Here is a 24,820-nt window from a genome sequence, read left to right as displayed (position 1 = left end):
TTAGCTACATACCCTGTAGTTTATAGGTCTGCAGTAGGTATGTAAGTCCTTCAGAATGGTTACATTAGCTACATACCCTGTAGTTTATAGGTCTGCAGTAGGTATGTAAGTCCTTCAGAATGGTTACATTAGCTACATACCCTGTAGTTTATAGGTCTGCAGTAGGTATGTAAGTCCTTCAGAATGGTTACATTAGCTACATACCCTGTAGTTTATAGGTCTGCAGTAGGTATGTAAGTCCTTCAGAATGGTTACATTAGCTACATACCCTGTAGTTTACCTGTTGACTCTTTGATGGTCATGGCATCACTTTCCAACTTGTCTCTGAAGATGCCGGACACGGCCACCTTGTATTCAGTGTTGGGAATCAGTCCAGTCAGAGGGTAGGTGTTCATGTTACCATTCACCAGCATCTTCACCATGGGGAGAAAGAGCGAGAGAGAGCTATATAAAGAGAAGGATAGAGATTAATTTCAGTAGGCAACAGAAGAAAAAACTGACAGAGACAGACAGAGACAAAAAAACAGAAAGACAGACAGAAATACCTATTCAGTTGCTCCTCCTCTGGTTGGGGTCCAGGTGAGTCTGTGTAGAGGACCACGTCTTGGGCTCTCTGTGGAGAACACACTGCTCCTCAAGTTCAGAGGCTTTGGGACAATCTCTGGATTAGACACAAAGGGCGTAGTCATTTAAAGAGAGCACACATGACACATACATTTTCCATCTAAATTGCTTCCTAAAAACATTCAGAATTCATTGCACACAGGTAGTTCATATAGAGTGTATCACAATGAGATAGCTGCATAGGCTGGATGTAAGTTGGCAGTAAATGTTACAAATTCCCTGCCTCTTTTTAGCACCTCACAACCCTACCTGTCGTCTGCCGAAAAATAAGTCAATCAAAATTACATATTTGTATTGCTAAAGAAAAGCAGGACAGCAACACACAAGAGCAATAGAGAATTACAGTAGAGTAGAGCAATAGAGAAGTACAGTAGAGTAGAGCAATAGAGAAGTACAGTAGAGTAGAGCAATAGAGAATTACAGTAGAGTAGAGCAATAGAGAATTACAGTAGAGTAGAGCAATAGAGAAGTACAGTAGAGTAGAGCAATAGAGAATTTCAGTAGAGTAGAGCAATAGAGAAGTACAGTAGAGTAGAGCAATAGAGAATTACAGTAGAGTAGAGCAATAGAGAAGTACAGTAGAGTAGAGCAATAGAGAATTTCAGTAGAGTAGAGCAATAGAGAAGTACAGTAGAGTAGAGCAATAGAGAATTACAGTAGAGTAGAGCAATAGAGAATTACAGTAGAGTAGAGCAATAGAGAAGTAGAGTAGAGCAATAGAGAATTACAGTAGAGTAGAGCAATAGAGAATTACAGTAGAGTAGAGCAATAGAGAAGTACAGTAGAGTAGAGCAATAGAGAATTTCAGTAGAGTAGAGCAATAGAGAAGTACAGTAGAGTAGAGCAATAGAGAATTACAGTAGAGTAGAGCAATAGAGAATTACAGTAGAGTAGAGCAATAGAGAAGTAGAGTAGAGCAATAGAGAATTACAGTAGAGTAGAGCAATAGAGAATTACAGTAGAGTAGAGCAATAGAGAAGTACAGTAGAGTAGAGCAATAGAGAATTACAGTAGAGTAGAGCAATAGAGAAGTACAGTAGAGTAGAGCATTGTCTCCGTGCTGCTGTGCTGTTTGTTGCTACTTGGCTACCTGCCAAACTATTCACGTTTTACTTTTAATAAACGTTTAATCAATCTCTGTGTTCAACACATTTACCAACTTTTTAGTTTTGTCCTCACTCATCTTTTTTCGTTAAACTTTTTCACCCCGGACGTTTTATCCCGAGACAGAAGAGTCATTTTCCTGTGCGTTTTAGCTGCCAACTTTACTTTATTTTCCTTTTTTCCATCGCAACTTTTTTCCCTTATTCAACTTTTTTCACTCCGGACGCTTTATCTGGACATGGTTCGTCAACATCTTCAACAGCCGAAGCTAAGTAGTAACATTAACATGATGTCTTCTAATTGCAGTCGCTGTACTCATAATATACAGGAGAACGATCGCCTTACGGCGAGAATAGCTGTGCTACAAGCCCAGCTTCAGACGCAATCGTTAGGCAAGGGTAATTTCAGTGTAGGAAAGGAAGAAACAGCGTCTGTGCCACCAGTAAGTACAGACAGTAACGTTAGTATAAATCCCCCCGCACAGTCCCCCGCAGCCGGACAACTTTCTCATGGCTTCTGGAGGGAAATACTGTTGGAATGCTCAACCGGTGTCGCTCATTCAGCCGACAGAAACTTTCAACCGGTTTTCCCCATTATGTAGCGAGTCGGAGTCTGAGTCTGAGTCTTCTCTTGTCTCTACTCCTCCCGTTACGGGGTCTGAGACGCCGAAGGCTCCCACCATTAGCTCTGACAAATTGAAAACCCTAGTCATTGGCGACTCCATTACCCGCAGTATTAGACTTAAAACGAATCACCCAGCGATCATACACTGTTTACCAGGGGGCAGGGCTACCGACGTTAAGGCTAATCTAAAGATGGTGCTGGCTAAAGCTAAAACTGGCGAGTGTAGAGAGTATAGAGATATTGTTATCCACGTCGGCACCAACGATGTTAGGATGAAACAGTCAGAGGTCACCAAGTGCAACATAGCTTCAGCGTGTAAATCAGCTAGAAAGATGTGTCGGCATCGAGTAATTGTCTCTGGCCCCCTCCCAGTTAGGGGAAGTGACAAGCTCTACAGCAGAGTCTCAGCACTCAATCGCTGGTTGAAAACTGTTTTCTGCCCCTCCCAAAAGATAACATTTGTGGATAATTGGCCCTCTTTCTGGGACTCACCCACAAACAGGACCAAGCCTGACCTGCTGAGGAGTGACGGACTCCATCCTAGCTGGAGGGGTGCTCTCCTCTTATCTACCAACATAGATAGGGCTCTAACTCCTCTAGCCCCACAGTGAAATAGGGTGCAGGCCAGGCAGCAGGCTGTTAGCCAACCTGCCAGCTTAGTGGAGTCTGCCAATAGCACAGTCAGTGTAGTCAGCTCAGCCATACCCATTGAGACTGTGTCTGTGCCTCGACCTAGGTTGGGCAAAACTAAACATGGCGGTGTTCACCCTAGCAATCTTATTAGGATAAAGACCTCCTCCATTCCTGCCATTATTGAAAGAGATCGTGATACCTCACATCTCAAAATAGGGTTACTTAATGTTAGATCCCTCACTTCAAAGGCAGTCATAGTCAATGAACTAATCACTGATCATAATCTTGATGTGATTGGCCTGACTGAAACATGGCTTAAGCCTGATGAATTTGCTGTGTTAAATGAGGCCTCACCTCCTGGTTACACTAGTGACCATATTCCCTGTGCATCCCGCAAAGGCGGAGGTGTTGCTAACATTTACGATAGCAAATTTCAATTTACAAAAAAAAATGGCGTTTTGTCTTTTGAGCTTCTAGTCATGAAATCTATGCAGCCTACTCAATCACTTTTTATAGCTACTGTTTACAGGCCTCCTGGGCCATATACAGCGTTCCTCTCTGAGTTTCCTGAATTCCTATCAGACCTTGTAGTCATAGCAGATCATATTCTAATTTTTGGTGATTTTAATATTCACATGGAGAAGTCCACAGACCCACTCCAAAAGTCTTTCGGAGCCATCATCGACTCAGTGGGTTTTGTCCAACATGTCTCTGGACCTACTCACTGCCACAGTCATACTCTGGACCTAGTTTTGTCCCATGGAATAAATGTTGTAGATCTTAATGTTTTTCCACAAAATCCTGGACTATCGGACCACCATTTTATTACGTTTGCAATCGCAACAAATAATCTGCTCAGACCCCAACCAAGGAGCATCAAAAGTCGTGCTATAAATTCTCAGACAACACAAAAATTCCTTGATGCCCTTCCAGACTCCTTCTGCCTACCCAAGGACGTCAGAGGACAAAAATCAGTTAACCACTTAACTGAGGAACTCAATTTAACCTTGCGCAATACCCTAGATGCAGTTGCACCCCTAAAAACGAAAAACATTTGTCATAAGAAACTAGCTCCCTGGTATACAGAAAATACCCGAGCTTTGAAGCAAGCTTCCAGGAAATTGGAACGGAAATGGCGCCACACCAAACTGGAAGTCTTCCGACTAGCTTGGAAAGACAGTACCGTGCAGTACCGAAGAGCCCTCACTGCTGCTCGATCATCCTACTTTTCCAACTTAATCGAGGAAAATAAGAACAATCCAAAATTTCTTTTTGATACTGTTGCAAAGCTAACTAAAAAGCAGCATTCCCCAAGAGAGGATGGCTTTCACTTCAGCAGTAATAAATTCATGAACTTCTTTGAGGAAAAGATCATGACCATTAGAAAGCAAATTACGGACTCCTCTTTGAATCTGCGTATTCCTCCAGGGCTTAGCTGTCCTGGATCTGCACAGCTCTGCGAGGGCCTGGGATCGGGAGAGACACTTAAGTGTTTTAGTACTATATCTCTTGACACAATGATGAAAATAATCATGGCCTCTAAACCTTCAAGCTGCATACTGGATCCTATTCCTACTAAACTGCTGAAGGAGCTGCTTCCTGTGCTTGGCCCTCCTATGTTGAACATAATAAACAGCTCTCTATCCACCGGATGTGTACCAAACTCACTAAAAGTGGCAGTGATAAAGCCTCTCTTGAAAAAGCCAAACCTTGACCCGGAAAATATAAAAAACTATCGGCCTATATCGAATCTTCCATTCCTCTCAAAAATTTTAGAAAAAGCTGTTGCGCAGCAACTCACTGCCTTTCTGAAGACAAACAATGTATACGAAATGCTTCAGTCTGGTTTTAGACCCCATCATAGCACTGAGACTGCACTTGTGAAGGTGGTAAATGACCTTTTAATGGCGTCAGACCGAGGCTCTGCATCTGTCCTCGTGCTACTAGACCTTAGTGCTGCCTTTGACACCATCGATCACCACATTCTTTTGGAGAGACTGGAAACCAAAATTGGTCTACACGGACAAGTTCTGGCCTGGTTTAGATCTTACCTGTCGGAAAGATATCAGTTTGTCTCTGTGAATGGTCTGTCCTCCGACAAATCAACTGTACATTTCGGTGTTCATCAAGGTTCCGTTTTAGGACCACTATTGTTTTCACTATATATTTTACCTCTTGGGGATGTTATTCGAAAACATAATGTTAACTTTCACTGCTATGCGGATGACACACAGCTGTACATTTCAATGAAACATGGTGAAGCCCCAAAATTGCCCTCGCTAGAAGCCTGTGTTTCAGACATAAGGAAGTGGATGGCTGAAAACGTTCTACTTTTAAACTCGGACAAAACAGAGATGCTTGTTCTAGGTCCCAAGAAACAAAGAGATCTTCTGTTAAATCTGACAATTCATCTTGATGGTTGTAAAGTCGTCTCAAATAAAACTGTGAAGGACCTCGGCGTTACTCTTGACCCTGATCTCTCTTTTGACGAACATATCAAGACTGTTTCAAGGACAGCTTTTTTCCATCTACGTAACATTGCAAAAATCAGAAATTTTCTGTCCAAAAATGATGCAGAAAAATTAATCCATGCATTTGTTACTTCTAGGTTAGACTACTGCAATGCTCTACTTTCCGGCTACCGGATAAAGCACTAAATAAACTTCAGTTAGTGCTAAATACGGCTGCTAGAATCCTGACTAGAACCAAGAAATTTGATCATATTACTCCAGTGCTAGCTTCCCTACACTGGCTTCCTGTTAAGGCAAGGGCTGATTTCAAGGTTTTACTGTTAACCTATAAAGCGTTACATGGGCTTGCTCCTACCTATCTTTCCGAGTTGGTCCTGCCGTACATACCAATACGTACGCTACGGTCACAAGACGCAGGCCTCCTAATTGTCCCTAGAATTTCTAAGCAAACAGCGGGAGGCAGGGCTTTCTCCTATAGATCTCCATTTTTATGGAACAGTCTGCCTACCCATGTGAGAGACGCAGACTCGGTCTCAACCTTTAAGTCTTTACTGAAGACTTATCTCTTCAGTAGGTCATATGATTGAGTGTAGTCTGGCCCAGGAGTGTGAAGGTGAACGGAAAGGCTCTGGAGCAACGAACAGCCCTTGCTGTCTCTGCCAGGCCGGTTCCCCTCTCCACTGGGGTTCTCTGCCTCTAACCCTGTTGCAGGGGCTGAGTCACTGGCTTGCTGGTGCTCTTTCATGCCGTCCCTGGGAGGGGTGCGTCACTTGAGTGGGTTGAGTTACTGACGTGATCTTCCTGTCTGGGTTGGCGCCCCCCCTTGGTTTGTGCTGTGGTGGAGACCTCTGTGGGCTATACTCGGCACAGTAGAGTAGAGCAATAGAGCATTACAGTAGAGTAGAGCAATAGAGAATTTCGGTAGAGTAGAGCAATATTTTGGAATAGTCTTTCTGGCCATCAGTCTTTCTCCTTTAGTACATTTAACATTTTAGCAGACACTCTTGTCCAGAGCGACTTACAGTATTGAGTCCATACATTTTCATAATTTTTTCCAAACTGGTCCCCCTCAGAAATCGAACCCACAACCCTGCCGTTGCAAGCACCATGCTCTACTTACTGAGCTACACGGGACCACTGTACCAAACGGCTCTCCACAACTAACAACTGGGGAGAATAAAGGGGAGGGGAGAGCCAGTCTTACTGGTGGTAAATCAGCCAGTCAGGGGCTTGGCGACCCCCATCATTCAATGCCAAGATGGTCACAGTGTACTCTGTCAGTGACATCAGGTTACTAAGCAACACTGGGGTTTTGTTGCATTCACATTCGCCCTATGGTCAAAGAAGAGGTAAGGTGAGTGTTAATTAATCTCAAAGATATGTACCGGTAGATGGCATTCTGATACAGTCTTTACATGTGGTCCCTGTAGCCAACCGCCAATCCCCAAAAAGTATGCACGCATGACTTAATCCATAAATTTTCCTGGCAAATATTGAAAACATTCATTCATTTTAAGAATAACGTCAAATAACAATAATGATACTGGGATGTCTGTGCCTCCTGGATTTGCCTTTTTTAAGGTAGTACACAGAACAAAAATAGAAACGCAACATGTAAAGTGTTGGTCCCATGTTTCATGAGCTGAAATAAAAGATACCAGAAATGTTCCATACGCACAGAAAGCTTATTTCTCAAAAATATTGTGCACAAATTTGTTTACATCTCTGTTAGTGAGCATTTCTCCTTTTTCATGATGATTCATCCACCTGACAGGTGTGGCATATTAAGAATTTGATTAAACAGCATGGTCATTACACAGGTGCACCTTGTGCTGGGGACAATAAAAGGCCACTCTAAAATGTGCAGTTTGGTCACACAATGCCACAGATGTCTCAAGTTTTGAAGGAGCATCTAATTGGCATGCTGACTGCAGGAATGTCCACCAGAGCTGTTGCCAGATAATTGAATAATAATTTATCTACAATAAGCCGCCTCCAACATCGTTTTAGAGAATTTGGCAGTATGTCCAACAGGCCTCACAACTGCAGACCATGTGTATGGCGTCGTATGGGCGATCGGTTTGTTGATGTCAACATTGTGAACAGAGTTCCCCATAGTGGCGGTGGGGTTATGGTATGGGCAGGCATAAGCTATGGACAACGAACACAATTGCATTTTATCGATGGCAATATGAATGCACAGATACCATGACGAGATCCGAGTCCCATTGTCGTGCCATTCATCCGCCACCATCACTTCACATTTCAGCATTATTGTGGAAAGGTTAATATAATAGTCTGTTTAAAACATTTACATGCATTGCAAGAAGAACGATTTCTCTAATAATCCTGTTTAAATGAACTCATCTGAAATCAGGCTACTGATGGGACTTAGATAAATGCAGAAAATCGGCAATCAAAATAAACGTTCTACCCCGGTGACCACGTTACATTTGTGAATACTATTTGATTCTGAGTTCGGACATATACATTTTGTATGTGAAAACTATTTATAAGATGCATACTTTCAGTTTTCCCGAACTCACTTCACTCGCGCATAATAGAGGGATGGTAGCACTACCTGGTTCTGCACATGCGCAGATCAAATACACAGCTGGAACGCTGATTAAGCTGTTTACATGTCCTAATAATTTGAAAGATTGCTCAGAAAACCATGTGTTGTAATCGGCGTATGCTTACTTCGATTTTACGCCGATTAAGATAAGCAGAGGAAGGTGTTTACATGACTAATGCCATACTCGGCCTTCTGCCATAATCAGTTTAATATCGAATTATTGGTGTGCCTGTAAACTAATAATTGTTTAATGTGTTGATGTAAGAACTAAGATTCATATGTTATCAAGTTTACCATGTGATTTGTTCCCGAGGTAAAGAAAATCTCTTCAATGAATTATTGGACACCTTTTTAAACATTAACACTAAGGGTTCGATTCAATCTGTAGCACTGATGCAGAACATCAGCGCTGTAAAGCAGTTCACAATTAAAGGGGAAATCTGTAGTTGCTACATCCATATTTGGACTCTTTATAAATTCATTAAATATACCCATTGATTCTTCAAGAATATAACTTAGAAATGCCTCATGAGCTTAGTTCAACTGTCGTACCTTATCAGAACCCAAAATATCAGCTTGTTTTACTCCAAGGTTTGTAAACAAAATAAATGTAAACAAACACTATGTAGCCTCAAAACATGGTTAAAACTATCATTTTGGTATCATGGATGGTTAGTCCTTACATCCATAGCTCTGTTTATGAATTTGAGAGTGGTTAGCTACATTTCTCCAGGCCCATCCTTCAGCTTTTTAACGAAACAGGGGCGAAGAATATGCTTTGTTATTGTTTCAACTGCTGATTGCCCCTTTAATTTTTATTTCTAATTGAGCCCACATATGCAGCGTCTACCATGAATGCCATCTCTGCGACCGCGGGAACATTGCCTTTAATTGTCAATCGCACTATAAAGCGGATCTTTAGTGCTACGGATTGAATTGAGACCTGACTATGACATAATGGACCACACATGTGGTCCTCTGTAGCTCAGCTGGTAGAGCACGGCGCTTGTAACGCCAAGGTAGTGGGTTCGATCCCCGGGACCACCCATACACAAAAATGTATGCACGCACGACTGTAAGTTGCTTTGGATAAAAGCGTCTGCTAAATGGCATATTATTATTATTATTATTATTATTACATAAAGTCCAGTCATGTTATTAGCTGAGTGTTGGTGTGAGCTCTTACCTCATGGGTCTTTAACCCCTTGGTCATGGCCCACCAGCAGTAGCAGTTGGCCTTGAAGAGCGGTGTTCCCCAGGTGAACGTTACAGAACTGTGGTCGATTTTGGAGAATTGCAGGTTCTGCGCCTGGAGTGCTGGGAGAAGAAGGGGCATAGTTCTAGACAAATGTCTTCTCTCTACAAAAATAACAATGTGTCTCAAATTACATAACCACATTATGTTATAGAACAATAACTGCATGAAACTTACATATTATGCCCCTTTTCAAAAGAAACAGTATCAAGGGAACTGAGATCCAAATGAGCAGAAGGACTACAACAGCACCAATGACACCACCTGTGACTTGGCTACAGTCACAGCATTTTCCATCTTTATGGAAGAAAAGAGGATATATTAAGCATTGATAATAAAATCCTATATATTGAGCTTGAAACTGTTCTCAATTGCATAGAATTTTTCAACAATCAACCACTTCATTTATGTTCATTATTCAAATTAACTAAATATAATATTAAATACTGATGAATGGGGGAGAATTATATTATTATTTTACATTTACATTTACATTTACGTCATTTAGCAGACGCTCTTATCCAGAGCGACTTACAAATTGGTGCATTCACCTTATAGTTATGTCTCATTTTTTATAGATAGCTAACCAAAATATAATCTATATTCATGACCTCATAACTGTGAGAGCAAAGAAACGTCTACACTAGAATACTTTACCCCATTTTTCCACAATTGGCTTCGGTAAATCAAACAACATTTGGTTTAGTTTTGGCAGAAACCTGTGGCCATGCAGGTCAGTCTGACATGTCCTGCAGTTTTGGCCTTTTTTGCAAATGCATGGACCTTTGGAGGGGCTAAAGAGAGAATTAACAGTTTTACAAAGTGTGGATTGCAGTCAATCCTTGTCTGTAGACGGCTTTAGAAGCAATATCTTTAAAAAAAAAATGTATCTGAAGTATCTGTTGCAAAAAGACCCTTTGAGTTATCCAAAGTCAGGCTACACTATGTGAGGTTTAGAACACTATTCAAAAAGTACTCACAATCATCCCTACTGAATTATTTCTCCCCACCCACTGCATAGTGGCATCATCAAAGGCCAGGAAGTCATCATCACTATTGTAGCTGTTCTGGTCAGTGCTGTTTATGAAATTCAATGTGCCGTCACTACATTGGTCAATCTCACAGCCATGCTTCCACAGAAGAATATGGAGATCTGAAAGGAAAAACAAGTAGAAGAAGAGAGAGAATGACTTAACCATACTATGGCATTGTACTTAGAGTCAAGTCAAATAATAATAAAATAAAATAAATAAAATAAGTCTTAGAAGTTAGTACTTAGAAATTCATCCATTATGTTGGAGTTTTAGTCAAATATCTACTGTAGGCTATGTAGAGTGATACAAATGCAAGCGTTGTTTCTCACCAGTGTTGTTGTGCCTCATGCGCTCCATCAGGATGTTGACATTGACTTTGAACCACTGCTCCTTGCTCTTGCGTGGCTGATTGCCTTTTTCCTAGTATTCTGCTGGTAGCTTCTCCCTCATCCAGTCCTGTTTGGGAATCTTCTTCTTTGCCACACTGTCATAGTAGTCGATCTGTTTGTTGTTCATCAGACCCATGGCAGTGAACTCATGGATACCAGGCAATTCTACTGGCTTTGACAGGGCAGTGTAGATGTAATGTACTGACCATTTCTCTACTGGTCACAAAGAGGGAAACATGAGTTAGTCGTGACTTCTGAGTAGAGATAAAATGCTTCTTCTTCAAAGACCAAAATAATTGAAAACAATTGTTTTAAGGAATATCAAATTAATTGGAATTCTAAATGAATGGATGATGGTGATAAAATGTACCTTAATCAATCTGTTAAATGTTTTTTATTATTTGTATTTAATAATCATTCCATTTTTGTTCACCACTTAGCCTACAATGGTTATTGAAAGAGACCAAACGAAAACTGATCCTGGATCAATGAAATTGGACACTTGGCTAGTCGGCAACATAGCATTTCCAACCAATCAAACTGTCCTTTTATGTTGCCAGGTGAGATGGTTTTCACAGCTGTATAGTCAAGTACAGTCAATGGAACTTGGCAGCAACAGGCAAATCAAATATTGTAGATGAATTACCTATATAGTTTAACCCTTGTGTGGTGTTCATGTTTTTGATATTCACCCAATGTTCGCTGGTCTGATGGACCCACAACATTATTGGGTTTTTAAAACAATACAGCCATAACAATTTCCGTAAAAATAATTCATACTTAATATTTAGATGTTGACTTATATAAAGTACAAGCAATATAGACAGCATACATGGTTAATATTTGCCATTTACCGCTGCTAGATCACATTTAGCAATAAAAGCGCTATTTGTCTTTTTTTATCAAGTTTTATTTTTGTAAACAAAAATCAATTGTAATCAAGACATGGGTGGAATAAATCATGTTTATATTGAACAAATATAAAGGAAACAAGGTTTTCATCACTATTGCTGTTTATTGCTTTGAACTGACAGATTTTACATCCAGTATTTTATGGAAATTATAAATGATCCCCATTGAAAACAAATTAAGGCCGGTCTACACACCACATGAGGGACAGAGTTTTACTGTGTGTGTGTTGCCAATGTATTTCTTGCACTTGATGCATGTGTACTGTGTCTTCCTGTCCTTCTTGGGTCCACACACATCGCAGCGCTTCTTCTTGTTGCTACCGGCTGCAATGTAGAATGATGAAAACACTTTGTTCAGGAATTTTGCTAACATCTCACTCACTCACATATATAGTTACAGCAGGTCAAGGTAGGAGAGTCAGACACACACACATGCAGCAACATCACTCACACTTACTTCCGGTATTAGAGTTGTTGGTTCTGTGGGTCGGGCGGATGGGGCACCAGCATCCTCCTCCTGAATCCTCCTCATGATGGCTGCAGAAGCTGGGGTCCCTGGGATATGTTGCCTCCTCTGGATTTGAGGTCTTACCAATGCCTTGCCCAGCTCCTCGAGAAAGAGCCGTCTCCTCTGGAGCTTCCCCCTGTTCCAATCTGGGTTCAACGCCATCCAGATGACAAACGCGTTGTACGCCGAGATGTCCAAGATGTTGAAGAATATCACAAGTGGCCAGCAAATGGTTTTTCTTTTGCAGCTGTAGCCAGTCACCAGCTTGTCTAAATTGTACACCCCTCCTTTTGTGCCATTGTAATCCATTATGATTTCAGTTTTTTGATGTTCCTGGCCACAGATTCTCCCATCCCTATGCAGCGTACCACATTTTTGCCTTTCTTTGGCACGTAGGACACTAGGGACGTAGGACACTAGGGACATGTCGGCCGTGAACACAAACTTAGAGGAATTGATAGGCCTGTTCTGTGTGTTCAACAGCTGAGGTGGGAGCTCTGGCTTGTTTTTTCGTACTGTTCCTACCATCGTCAGCTTCCTCTTGAGGAGCTCCTGTCTCAGCTTGTGAGAAGTAAAAAAGTTATCGCAAGTGATGTTGTGGCCACGGAGTCCCTGTGTCACATCCAGGACAACCCACATCCCTTGGTTCTTCTCAGGGGCTCCTCCATCTGGCTTCCCTGAATAAACTTACAAGTTCCCCGCATATGATGAAGCAGCATCACAGGCAGCCCAGATCTTCATTCCATATTTTGCAGGTTTAGACGGAATGTACTGCCTGAAGGGGCAGCGGCCCCTAAATGGCATAAGCTGCTCATCAACAGTAATGTTGGGCCCAGGGCTGTAAAACAGGGGAAGACGGTCCAGAGACATGATCCTCATATTCGGAAAATTCATCATCTTCCAAAGTGGAAGACGCTCCTTCCACACTAGTTTCTCTCTCTGCAAAAACAATTCTAAGGCCCTCTGAGCATTGATTATTTTTGCCATACTGATTGATTGTGGTAAAGAGCCACACATGCAAATCTATTTATTTGGTGTGTCCCTCCCCCAATTTGCACCTGGCTGGGGTAGAGTGTGGGAAAATACTACATTTTTTACAATGTATCGAAATAATGTATTGAAATAATGTATTGTAATAACATTGTGCAGGCTCCCGCAAGACATTGTGAGGTTTCACACACTACAAAAAGGTAAAGAGTGCAAGAAAAGCAGGAGACAGGCAGACAGGCAGCAAGACAGACAGGTTCTTGGTGCTATGTTGAAACAGTAGGCCTAGGGAGGAGGAAGACAGAGTGAAGGCACACAGCAAACCTTTTTGTTTCATTTTTACTTGTTTTCACCTACACACACACTTTTCCACACTTTTATTACCCTCGGGTCCAGTGGACCCGAACACCACATACAGTGAGGGAAAAAAGTATTTGATCCCCTGCTGATTTTGTACGTCTGCCCACTGACAAAGACATGATCAGTCTATAATTTTAATGGTAGGTTTATTTGAACAGTGAGAGACAGAATAACAACAAAAAAATCCAGAAAAACGCATGTAAAATTGTTTATAAATTGAATTGCATTTTAATGAGGGAAATAAGTATTTGACCCCTCTGCAAAACATGATTTAGTACTTGGTGGCAAAACCCTTGTTGGCAATCACAGAGGTCAGACGTTTCTTGTAGTTGGCCACCAGGTTTGCACACATCTCAGGAGGGATTTTGTCCCACTCCTCTTTGCAGATCTTCTCCAAGTCATTAAGATTTCGAGGCTGACGTTTGGCAACTCGAACCATCAGCTCCCTCCACAGATTTTCTATGGGATTAAGGTCTGGAGACTGGCTAGGCCACTCCAGGACCTTAATGTGCTTCTTCTTGAGCCACTTCTTTGTTGCCTTGGCCGTGTGTTTTGGGTTATTGTCATGCTGGAATACCAATCCACGAACCCAATGTTCAATGCCCTGGCTGAGGGAAGGAGGTTCTCACCCAAGATTTGACGGTACATGGCCCCGTCCATCGTCCCTTTAATGTGGTGAAGTTGTCCTGTCCCCTTAGCAGAAAAACACCCCCAAAGCATAATGTTTCCACCTCCATGTTTGACGGTGGGGATGGTGTTCTTGGGGTCATAGGCAGTAACAAAATGTTGGGATGTTGTAGTTCTTAGGTTACTCATGAATGTTTTTGACAGTTTGCGCGCATTTGGCCTATCCCTTTTTCTTGTCAACAATAAATAGCCTAACTTAACAAAACATTACATTTTTTACATGAAACAATCATTAAACACGAGTCATCTAAATGTGCCTCTATAATAATAGTTTCACCATATGTAAACAAAAATAAAACGGAATCTCCTATAAGCAACTTGGCCAAAACAACATTTTACTTTTAGCAACATTACAGATAAATAATCTTAGGCCTACCACTGTTCACCGTCGAAAGTGTCCCAAAAAGGAACAAAATTATTTTGAATGCTCACATGAATAATGAATTGCCCGAAAATAATAAGAAAATCTATCCTAAATCAATTTTGTGTCAAATTCGCAGGTGAGCCACACAGTGCAACGACAGTGAACCTGGGCTTTCTTACCAGGTGAACTCCTCTCTTTCCTCATGGAACGTGGTCAAACTAGTTTGGTTGCTTGTATTAACTGTAGCTAGGCCTACTTCATGCAATATACATAATCTTGACTTTATTCGTTGGTATCCTTCATTATTATTAATGACTAAAAAGCATAACAAGGATCCTATAATTATTGGAACAGTCAAATGTGGCATCATGCATTGTTGAACACATAAGGGCTACTGAGGCATTAACATTGGTTCATAAAGTAGTATTTTATTAAAGCAGTGATTTATTTCCCCCCCCCCCCCCAAAAAAACATATTTAAAAGCATTTCAGTGCATGTGTGTGCAATGATTTAAATGATTGGTTTCTAGTTTAAAATAAACAATCTACAATAGAAATAGAATAAGGTTCCAATACCAATATATTAAAATGTCCAACATATAGGCGATTTACAAATCAATTTGTTGAAAAATTATTTGGCACATTTTATTCTCACAAGGAATCTATTATGATATTCAAAAGATCAAAATGTTCATTAATAAGTATTCATATCCAAACCGATCTGATCAAAATGGTCAATGCTTGGGAATGAACACATCCAGATTGACAGTATTTGTTGATTAACAAAACAGAATCACACATTCTTTGCTAGATTTGGATGCGTTGTCACTCACTCCCCAATGGCTGAGAGAATAGAGAGAGAAAGTCATCATGGGAATGGTGCTTGCTTTTTATACTAAGGCTATAGCTGCACTAACAGTAGGAATGCTAGTGACAGTCATTTAGATAACTAAGAATTACACCTAAATAATAAATAGTAATGGTACAGTTAGAATTACATGTCCATGTAGTCTCATGATGCTGATATTTGTAAAAGTATGTTGGAATGTTAGTTAATATATGGTTTATACTGTCAGTGGACATGTGCAAGTAGCCTAGTTGGATACAGGGTGGTATGGCTGGAGGCACCAAATCCTTTAAGTGCTCAGATACATAATAGTACACTCAAAAACAACATATTTTTACTTTTGAGGATGAGATTGGGAGGCCATTTAGAGGTGACTGGATCCCAGTAGGTGGTTGAGCTCCTTTTTTACCAGCCCCTAAAACAATGGAGCAAAATGTTAACGCCAAATATGACAGGTTTTTATTAAATTAGTATCTGAAACAGTGGAAGACACAGTGGAAACACAGGGGTAGGAAACATAAATATACAATACTTCACTTTGTTTGACCTCCTGACTTGAGATTAACTAAGGTCATGCCCTGATGTCAAAAAAGGTTGCGACATTACTTAATCGCTTTAGTTTATCTCACAGAACAATACCAATAAGAAAAATAACATACTGTATGAAATTCATTCACAATGTGAGAAACGTACATATTTTGCGTCTTTTCCAAAGAACAAACGGTGAGGCAACCAAGATCAACAGGAGGACCACCACAACAAATGCACCAATGATAACACCTGTTTCTTGGGAACAATCACAGCATTTTCCATCTGCATGGAAGACAAGATAAGAGGACATATTCAGCATTAACAATAACATCTTGTACATTGAGCTTGAAAAACAGTTGTCACATTTTAATAATCTGCATTCATGACCTGTTAACAGTCTCAGAAACGTCTGATTTTACCACAATTGATAACCATGCTAATAGCTGTTTTTTTTATTTTATAAATGCAGTACCGGTATATTAAATATAAGGACTACTTTACCCCATTCTTCCACAATGGGCTCCTTCAATGCTCTGTGGTTGACATAGCATTCATAACCGGCTGTGTCAGCTTCTGGGATCTGCACACTCATCCTGATCTGGTAGGTGTCATCATCATTGGGTAGGACTTCTGTAGACAGCACTCCATCATGTTTGGTCAATTGGACCCCATTCTTCTTAATATGCATATCCACATCTTTGGGATAGAACCCTGTGGCCATGCAGGTCAGTCGGACATGTCCTGCAATTTGGGACTTTTTAGCAAATGCATATACCTTTGGAGCGGCTAAAGAGTGAATAAACAGAGAACATTAGTGTTTCATTTCTGATCTCACAGGTACAAATATGCCTTTTCTGTAATCCACATTTACACTATTTGAAGTTTAGATGACCATTCAAATGTCAGTCCTTATTAGCCTCTTTCATACAGTAAGTACTCACAATCATCCCTACTGAAATCTTTCTCCTCATATTCCATGAATTTAGACAGCCAGTCCACACACTCCTTCTCCAGGTAGCCTTTGGTGTACTGGTTGAGGATCTGCACCCCGTCCCACTTCCTCTTAGTCGGCAGAGCTTGATCAACTGGGGCCACCCACTGCATAGAGGCATCATCAAAGGCCAGGAAGTCGTCACCATCGTAGCTGTATTGGTCAGTGCCCTTTATGAATTTCAATGTGCCGTCACTCTGTCGGTCAATCTCACAGCCATGCTTCCACTGAAGGATATGGACATCTGAGAGGGAAAACAAGTAGAATAGGAGAGGGAATGGCTCACCTATGGTATAGTCAAGTCTCCCCCCCTTTTTTTTTCATTGTGAATTATCTTGGAGTTTTAGTCAAAAATCTACATTAGGCTATGTAGAGTGATACCAATGCATGCACGGTCGCTCACCAGTGTTGTTGTGCTTCATGCGGTCCATCAGGATGTTGACGTTAACTTTGAACCACTGCTCCTTGCTCTTGCGTGACTGAGTGCCTTTTTCCCAGTAGTCTGCTGGCAGCTTCTCCCTCATCCAGTCCTGTTTGGGAATCTTCTTCTTTGCCACACTGTCATAGTAGTCAATCTGATTGTCATTCATCAGACCCATGGCAGTGAACTCATGGATACCAGGCAATTCTACTGGCTTTGACAGGGCAGTGTAGATGTAATTTAGCGACCATTTCTCAACTGGTCACAAAGAGTGAAACATGAGTTAGTCATGACTTCTGAGTAGAGATACAGTCAAGTCCATAAGTATTTGGACAGTGACACAATTTGCATTATTTTGGCTCTGTACGCCACCACAATGTATTTGAAAGGAAACAATCAAGATGTGCTTTATACATAGCCCCCAATTTTAGGGGCTCAAAAGTAATGGACAAACTAACATAATCATAAATTAAATTGTTAGTTTTAATACTTGGTTGCAAATCCTTTGCAGTCAATGACTGCCTAAAGTCTGGAACTCATAGACATCACCAGATATTGGGTTTCTTCCCTGGTGATGCTCTGCTAGGCCTTTACTGCAGCTGTCTTCAGTTCCTGCTTGTTCTTGGGGCGTTTTGCCTTCATCAAGTGAAATGCATGATCAATTGGATTCAGGTCAGGTGATTGACTCGGCCATTGCAGAACATTCCACTTCTTTGCCTTAAAAAGGTATTGGGTTACTTTCGCAGTATGCTTCGGGTCATTGTCCATCTGCACTGTGAAGCGCCGTCCAATGAGTTTTGAAGCATTTGGCTGAATCAGAGCAGATAATATAGCCTTAAACACTTCAGAATTTATCCTCCTGCTTTTGTCAGCAGTCACATCATCAATAAATACAAGGGAACCAGTTCCATTGGCAGCCATACATGCCCACGCCATAACACTACCTACACCATGCTACCACAGAGGTGGTATGCTTCGGATCATGAGCAGTTCCTTCCCTTCTCCATACTCTTCTCTTCCCATCATTCTGGTACCAGTTCATCTATGTCTCATCTGTCCATAGGATGTTGTTCCAGAACTGTACAAGCTTTTTTAGATGTTTTTTGGCTAACTCTAATCTGGTCTTCCTGTTTTTGAGGCTTACCAATGGTTTACGTCGCTGTATTTACTCTGGTGAAGTCATCTCTTGATTGTTGACTTTGACACAGATACGCCTACCTACCGGAGGGTGTTCTTGATCTGGCCAACTGTTGTGAAGGGGTTTTTCTTCACCAGGGAAATAATTATTGTCATCCACCACAGTTGCTTTCCGTGGTCTTCCGGGCCTTTTGGTGTTCCTGAGCTCACCAGTGCGTTCTTTCTTTTTAAGAATGCACCAAATAGTTGATTTTGCCACACCTAATGTTTTTGCTATCTCTCTGATGGGTTTGGTTAGATTTTTCAGCCTAATGAGGGCTTGCTTCACTGGCAGTAGCAGCTCTTTGAACTTCATTTTGAGGGTTAACAGCAACAGATTCCAAATGCAAATGCCACACTTGAAATCAACTCTAGACCTTTAATCTGCTTACTTGTAAATTAACTAATGAGGGAATAACACACACCTGGCCATGGAACAGCTAAGCAGCCAATTGTCCAATTACTTTTGATCCCTTAAAAAGGGGGGGGACCACATATAAAAAGTGCTGTAATTCCTACACCGTTTACCCGATTTGGATGTAAATACCCTCAAATTAAAGCTGTAAGTCTGCACTTTCAGCTCATTTTCATTATTTAATTTAAACTCCAATATGCTGCGGTAGACAGCAAAAATAATAATAACTTGGTCAATGTCCAAATATTTATGGAACTGACTGTAAATACTTCTTCAAAGCCCAAAATAATTGATGACGATTGTTTTAAGAAATATCAAATTAATTGGAATTCTAAATGAAGGGATGATGGTGATTAAATATATCTTAATCAATCTGTAAATTTTTTCATATTATTTGTATTTAATAATCATTCCATTTTTGTTCACCACTTAGCTTACAATGGTTATTGAAAGAGAACAACCTAAAAAAAAAATGATCCTGGATTAATGAAATTGGACACTAGTCTAGTCTACGCCATAGCATTTCCAACCAATCAAACTGTCCTTTTCTGTTGCCAGGTGAGATAGTTTTCACAGGTGTACAGTCAGGTACAGTCAATGGAACTTGGCAGCAACAAGCAAAACATAAACATTGTAGCCTAATTATCAATACAGTTTTAAGAACTAAATAAAATGTTGGGACGTTGTAGTTATTAAGTAACTAATTATTATTTTTGACAGTTCACAAGCATTTTCGTGTCAACAGAACAATAAATAACCTAACAAAACAACATTTTCACATGATACAATAATTGAACATCAATCGTCAAAATGTGCCTCTATAATAATCATTTCTCCATGTGTTTTTGTTTTTTTACGTAGGCATATTGCAACTTACCCAAAAAACATATTACTTTCACTTTTAGCAACATTACAGACAAATAAATATTCTTACCACTGTCCACCGTTGAAGGTTTTGCAAAAAGGAACAAAAGTACGACAAAATACATTTTGAACGCACACATGAATGATGAATGGCCCGAAAATAATAATAATAATATGCCTCTCCGAAATAAAGTCTGGTCCCAGGTGAGCCGCACAGTGTAACAACAGTGAACCTTGGCTTTCACAACCAGGTGAGCTCTAGTCTTTCCTCATGGAACGTGGTCAAACAGGTCAAACAAGTTTGGTTGGTCATGTAAACTGTAACTGTAGCTAGGCTTACTTCATGCAATATAAATAAACGTACCTTTATTCATTGCTATCTTACAGGGGTCCTAAAATTACTGGAACAGTCAAATGTGACATGAATTGTTGAACACATACTGTAAGGGCTACTGAGGTGTTCACATTGGTTCATAAAGTAGTCCTTTATTAAAGCAGTGATTTATACTTACAAATATATATATACACTACCAGTCAAAAGTTTGGACACACCTACTCATTCAAGGGTTTTTCTTTATTTTTCTATTTTTTACATTGTAGAATAATAGTGAAGACATCAAAACTATGAAAGAAAAACCCTGGAATGAGTAGGTGTGTCCAAACTTTTGACTGGTACTGTATGTACAGTTGAAGTCGGAAGTTTACATACACTTAGGTTGGAGTCATTAAAACTAGTTTTTCAACCACTCCACAAATTTCTTGTTAACAAACTATAGTTTTGGCAAGTCGGTTAGGACATCTACTTTGTGCATGACACAAGTAATTTTTCCAACAATTGTTTACAGACAGATTATTTCAATTATAATTCAATGTATCACAATTCCAGTGGGTCAGAAATGTACATACACTAAATTGACTGTGCCTTTAAACAACTTGGAAAATTCCAGAAAATGATGTCATGGCTTTAGAAGCTTCTGATAGGCTAATTGACATAATTTGAGTCAATTGGAGGTGTACCTGTGGATGTATTTCAAGGCCTACCTTCAAAAAAGCCAGACTATGGTTTGGAACTGCACATGGGCACAAAGATTGTACTTTTTGGAGAAATGTCCTCTGGTCTGATGAAACAAAAATATAACTGTTTGGCCATAATGACCATCGTTATGTTTGGAGGAAAAAGGATGATAGCTTTTATAGGCCTTTATACAAAGTGGCGTAAACAAGATGGCGTATTGAATAGAAATCGGTACAAAACACCTCAAGATAAAAACATAATATTCAAAATCAGTAAGTTAGACTAAATATTAGCATTTCATATATTCGCAGTTAATATAATTCAATCTGGATAATAACAGAAATAAGATCATAAGGCTAGAGAAATATATCGACAAATATTACTACAACAAGCAACACCCAAACATGACTGAAGACAAGCGTGGAGAGCCGATCCCCAAAAGAAAACGCGACTCATCGACAGATACAGATGATATATGCTTTTCACCACTAGGTATGGTAAGTGTGGAAAGCGACCTGTTGAAGTCGATAAATGACAAATTGGGCATATTAGAACTGGTCAGTAAAGACGTAAAAGAGTTGAAAGCGAGTCTTCAAATGAGTGACGAAAAAGCTTTGGTAATGGAGAAAGAAACCAAATAAATAAAAGTGACAGTCTCTAAAATGGAAACGGACGTTAGGGAATTAAAAAAGGAGAACAATCTTCTGAGAGAAGCCTTACTAGACATCCAAACTAGATCGATGAGGGAAAATCTAGTACTTACGGGTATTCAGGAAAAGGAGGGAGAAATAACAGAGAATATTATGAAGGACTTCCTGCATACAGCGCTACAAATCCCACTCGAGGCTGTCGATAAAATCCAACTCGAACGTGTACATCGTTTCGGAAAAAGAGGACAGAAATATGAGCGCCCAATCGTTGCCAAATTTGCTTTTTTTAAGGACAAAGCTATGGTGAAAAGCCTGGGAAAAAGACTTGCCGGCACGAAAATAGGCATGAATGATCAGTTCCCGAAGGAGATTGTAGAAAGGCGCAAAGTTCTGTATCCAATCTTCAAGGAAAACAGATTAAAAGGGAAACGTGTTGCACTAGTGGTGGATAAATTATATATTGACAACCAAATGTTAAGAGACACAAAGACTACTCCATGGCTATTCTAAAAGTTGTAATGGAGGAGTCAAATATTGGAGCACCTGATACTAGCAATGATAGGGATTGTAATATTAAATAATATTTATAGTAAGTATAGTATTTTATAAATGGATAAAACGATATAACAAGCAGAATAATACATCTTTATATACAAATAATTAGAACATGGATTTTTTGGCGGGAGGTTGTTGTTTTGGCGGATGGTTGTTGTGGTTGGTCCTGTGTTCTCTCTGGCGTCCTTTCCCCCTTGCAGCAGATGGGGGTGCGGGTGCGTTTGCACGCTCGGCCCATTTCTTCCGCAGTCAACCATGTGGTGTGCATTTTTGTGTTTGAAAAGGTACAGCGTTAAGTGAGTGAGAGGGGAAATGGTTGCATATCCCAGAGCCGACCGGGGGTCTATGAACAGGGGTAGTGAGAGAGAGAGCTTTCAATTTTGTGTAGATGAGGGATATACATTTTTAAATATAGTATACATCTAATCTAATTATTCATTGTCCTATCATGATGGAAAGATCCCTAACCCTATAACCTGGACACCCACCTGAGCGACCCATACACCAAAGAGAAGTTCCCATCTATTTTATGGACCTGCTGTGAATATGCAGCCTAAATAGAGAAATAAATGCGGTCAGAGACCTACTTGAGCAGCACCGCCCCCTCAAGATTCTGAGCCTGCCTGGCAGGGTTGGTCCTACAAAGCCAGAGCCCCCTGATGGGAGAGCATAATATACAAGGAAATTCTCAAAGCTGCTAATGAGAACCTTGACGACCTTTTACCTAGCCGGTGGGGATTCCGGTGGGGTACGCCCACCCAGGTAGTGGCAGTGCTGGCAACACTGGCTGCAGTAACCCATGGGGAGGGGGTCACACTCGGACAATCAGAGAGGGGGTTTATCATTGTGGCCCAGGTGGCACAAAATAATCAAAGGTCTGACCGCATGGAGATGCTTGGGAAAATGGTTACAACAGGGGATCAGAGTGTTTGTGTCTCAGGTGAAGAGGGTGGATCTGATCTCCATCACCTAGGACTTGACATAGATTAAGTAGATTAATCAAATCTCACATTGTTATCAATTTCTGCTCAATTTGCATGCTTTCTCAATCAGCTTTAACTGTATGTGCACTCGTAGATCAAGTTATTTCTCGAGTTGGGCTCTGGGATATAACAGCCGTTGAGTATCGGATTTTATGGTGGATTGTGGAGGAGGGGGGTTGAGTGTGTTGGAGTATGTGAGTATGTGCGTGTGTGCTGGTCTGGCATCTGTTGTGGGGGGTGTGGGGATGTTGGGGGGGGTATGGGATGGACCGCAGGGAATTATTTGCTAGGATAATAATTGCTTGTCAATGAATTAAATGTAATACAATGGCAATCCTGGTTATATGTTAGAATCCTATGCGTGAACTGCCGACATTATTACGCATATTAATTGATAATGATGGAAAATAGGATATGCATAATAAAAAATAAATAAAAATAGTTATATAGATATATATATATAGAGGTGAAAGCATTGGAAATGCTTTTGGCGGTTAACCTGCTTCTGTTTTGTGGGTGGCACTGTGTGCTGTTTTCGATGGATGGGTCCTGGCCTCTCGGGGCCTTAGGGATACGGAGGGACGTGGGGGGGATGCTGATCACTGGGATGACGGCTCAACTTGGGATGGGGAGGGGCTTTAGCGGGGGAATTAGTGGAGAACAATTGAAGGGTTACTCCGTAGCAATGCAAATATCACGGTACAGCTATATGGACACTCAATCATTACGCTATTTTTTATTGGTAAATTTACAAACATATATAATGATAAATAGACTTGAAACTTGTATCTCATTATGGTGTATGGTGAAATAAGTATAGCCAGTTATAATTGTAATGGCTTAGCTGATAATGGTCCTCTGTAGCTCAGCTGGTAGAGCACGGCGCTTGTAACGCCAAGGTAGTGGGTTCGATCCCCGGGACCACCCATACACAAAAAAAAATGTATGCATGCATGACTGTAAGTCGCTTTGGATAAAAGCGTCTGCTAAATGGCATATTATTATTATTTATTATTATAATAACAAAAGAAGAACAATATTTACATGGCTCAAAGAGAAGGAATATAATATATATTGTATATAGGAAACTCATTCAACAATTCGAGATGAAGTAGCGTGGAAAAAAGAATGGGGGGGGGAAATATACTTCTCCCATGGGCAAAGAAATTCAAAAGGGGTGATGATATTAATTAATAGTAATTTCGATCCGAATGTGCAAATTGTCCAAATAGATACGCAAGGTAGATGGATTATTTTAAATATGGTATTGGACCATAAACAGATATGGCTCATTAACCTTTACGGACCAAATAATGATGATCCACAATTCTTTGACAATATATATAATAAATTATCAAGCCTGCAAGCAACTCAAGACAATATTATTATGGTGGGGGATTATAATACTGTTTTAAATAGCTCAATGGACCGAAAAGGAAATCACACCACAAACAATCACCCACATGCTCTTAAGGAAATTGTGAATGTCATGGATACATTAGAACTAGTAGATATATGGAGGCTTAAATATGCTGATCTAGTGAGATATACATGGCGGAGACTGAATCAAGCTAGTCGTCTTGACTTCTTTCTTATCTCATTCTCGTTGGCACCAAAAGTAAAAAAAGTGTTGATAGGGGACAGAATGCGGTCGGACCATCATATAATAGGCATATACATTTCTCTGACTGAATTTCCACGTGGGCGAGGATATTGGAAATTTAATCAAAGCCTATTAGATGATAATTTATTTATAATTAGAACAAAGGAATTTATAACTGACTTTTTCCAACATAACATAGGTACAGCGAATCCCCTTATTGTATGGGACACCTTTAAATGTGCCT

General features: G+C 40.4%; 1 protein-coding gene, 1 long non-coding RNA gene and 1 pseudogene across 3 annotated transcripts; all 3 read right to left on the bottom strand.

Moving 5' to 3' along the window:
• Positions 1 to 357: 357 nt before the first annotated feature.
• Positions 358 to 9,411, bottom strand: LOC123481361. The gene is made up of 3 exons (XR_006661907.1): positions 9,218 to 9,411; positions 546 to 661; positions 358 to 444 (listed from the first exon to the last, which is right to left on the bottom strand). It is a non-coding gene; the product is annotated as an uncharacterized LOC123481361 (long non-coding RNA).
• A 792-nt stretch (positions 9,412 to 10,203) lies between these two features.
• Positions 10,204 to 11,543, bottom strand: LOC121585773 (annotated as a pseudogene).
• Positions 11,544 to 14,996: 3,453 nt separating this feature from the next.
• Positions 14,997 to 20,256, bottom strand: LOC123492874 (H-2 class I histocompatibility antigen, Q10 alpha chain-like). Of its 2 annotated transcripts, none has more exons than XM_045226379.1 (6): positions 19,841 to 20,256; positions 17,298 to 17,573; positions 16,845 to 17,138; positions 16,405 to 16,689; positions 16,066 to 16,185; positions 14,997 to 15,787 (listed from the first exon to the last, which is right to left on the bottom strand). In XM_045226379.1, exons 1-6 carry the CDS (start codon positions 19,908 to 19,910, stop codon positions 15,690 to 15,692), a joined length of 1,143 nt encoding a protein of 380 aa, XP_045082314.1. In that variant the 5' UTR covers positions 19,911 to 20,256; the 3' UTR covers positions 14,997 to 15,689. The 2 variants fall into 2 exon arrangements, with proteins under 2 accessions (XP_045082314.1, XP_045082315.1); XM_045226380.1 differs by having other exon boundaries at positions 19,844 to 20,252.
• Positions 20,257 to 24,820: the final 4,564 nt, after the last annotated feature.

Source organism: Coregonus clupeaformis, chromosome 17 (genome assembly GCF_020615455.1).
Source record: "Coregonus clupeaformis isolate EN_2021a chromosome 17, ASM2061545v1, whole genome shotgun sequence".
NCBI lineage: Eukaryota > Metazoa > Chordata > Actinopteri > Salmoniformes > Salmonidae > Coregonus > Coregonus clupeaformis.
The sequence above is the reverse complement of the archived record's forward strand: the minus strand, read 5'-3'. Positions and strand labels throughout refer to the sequence as shown.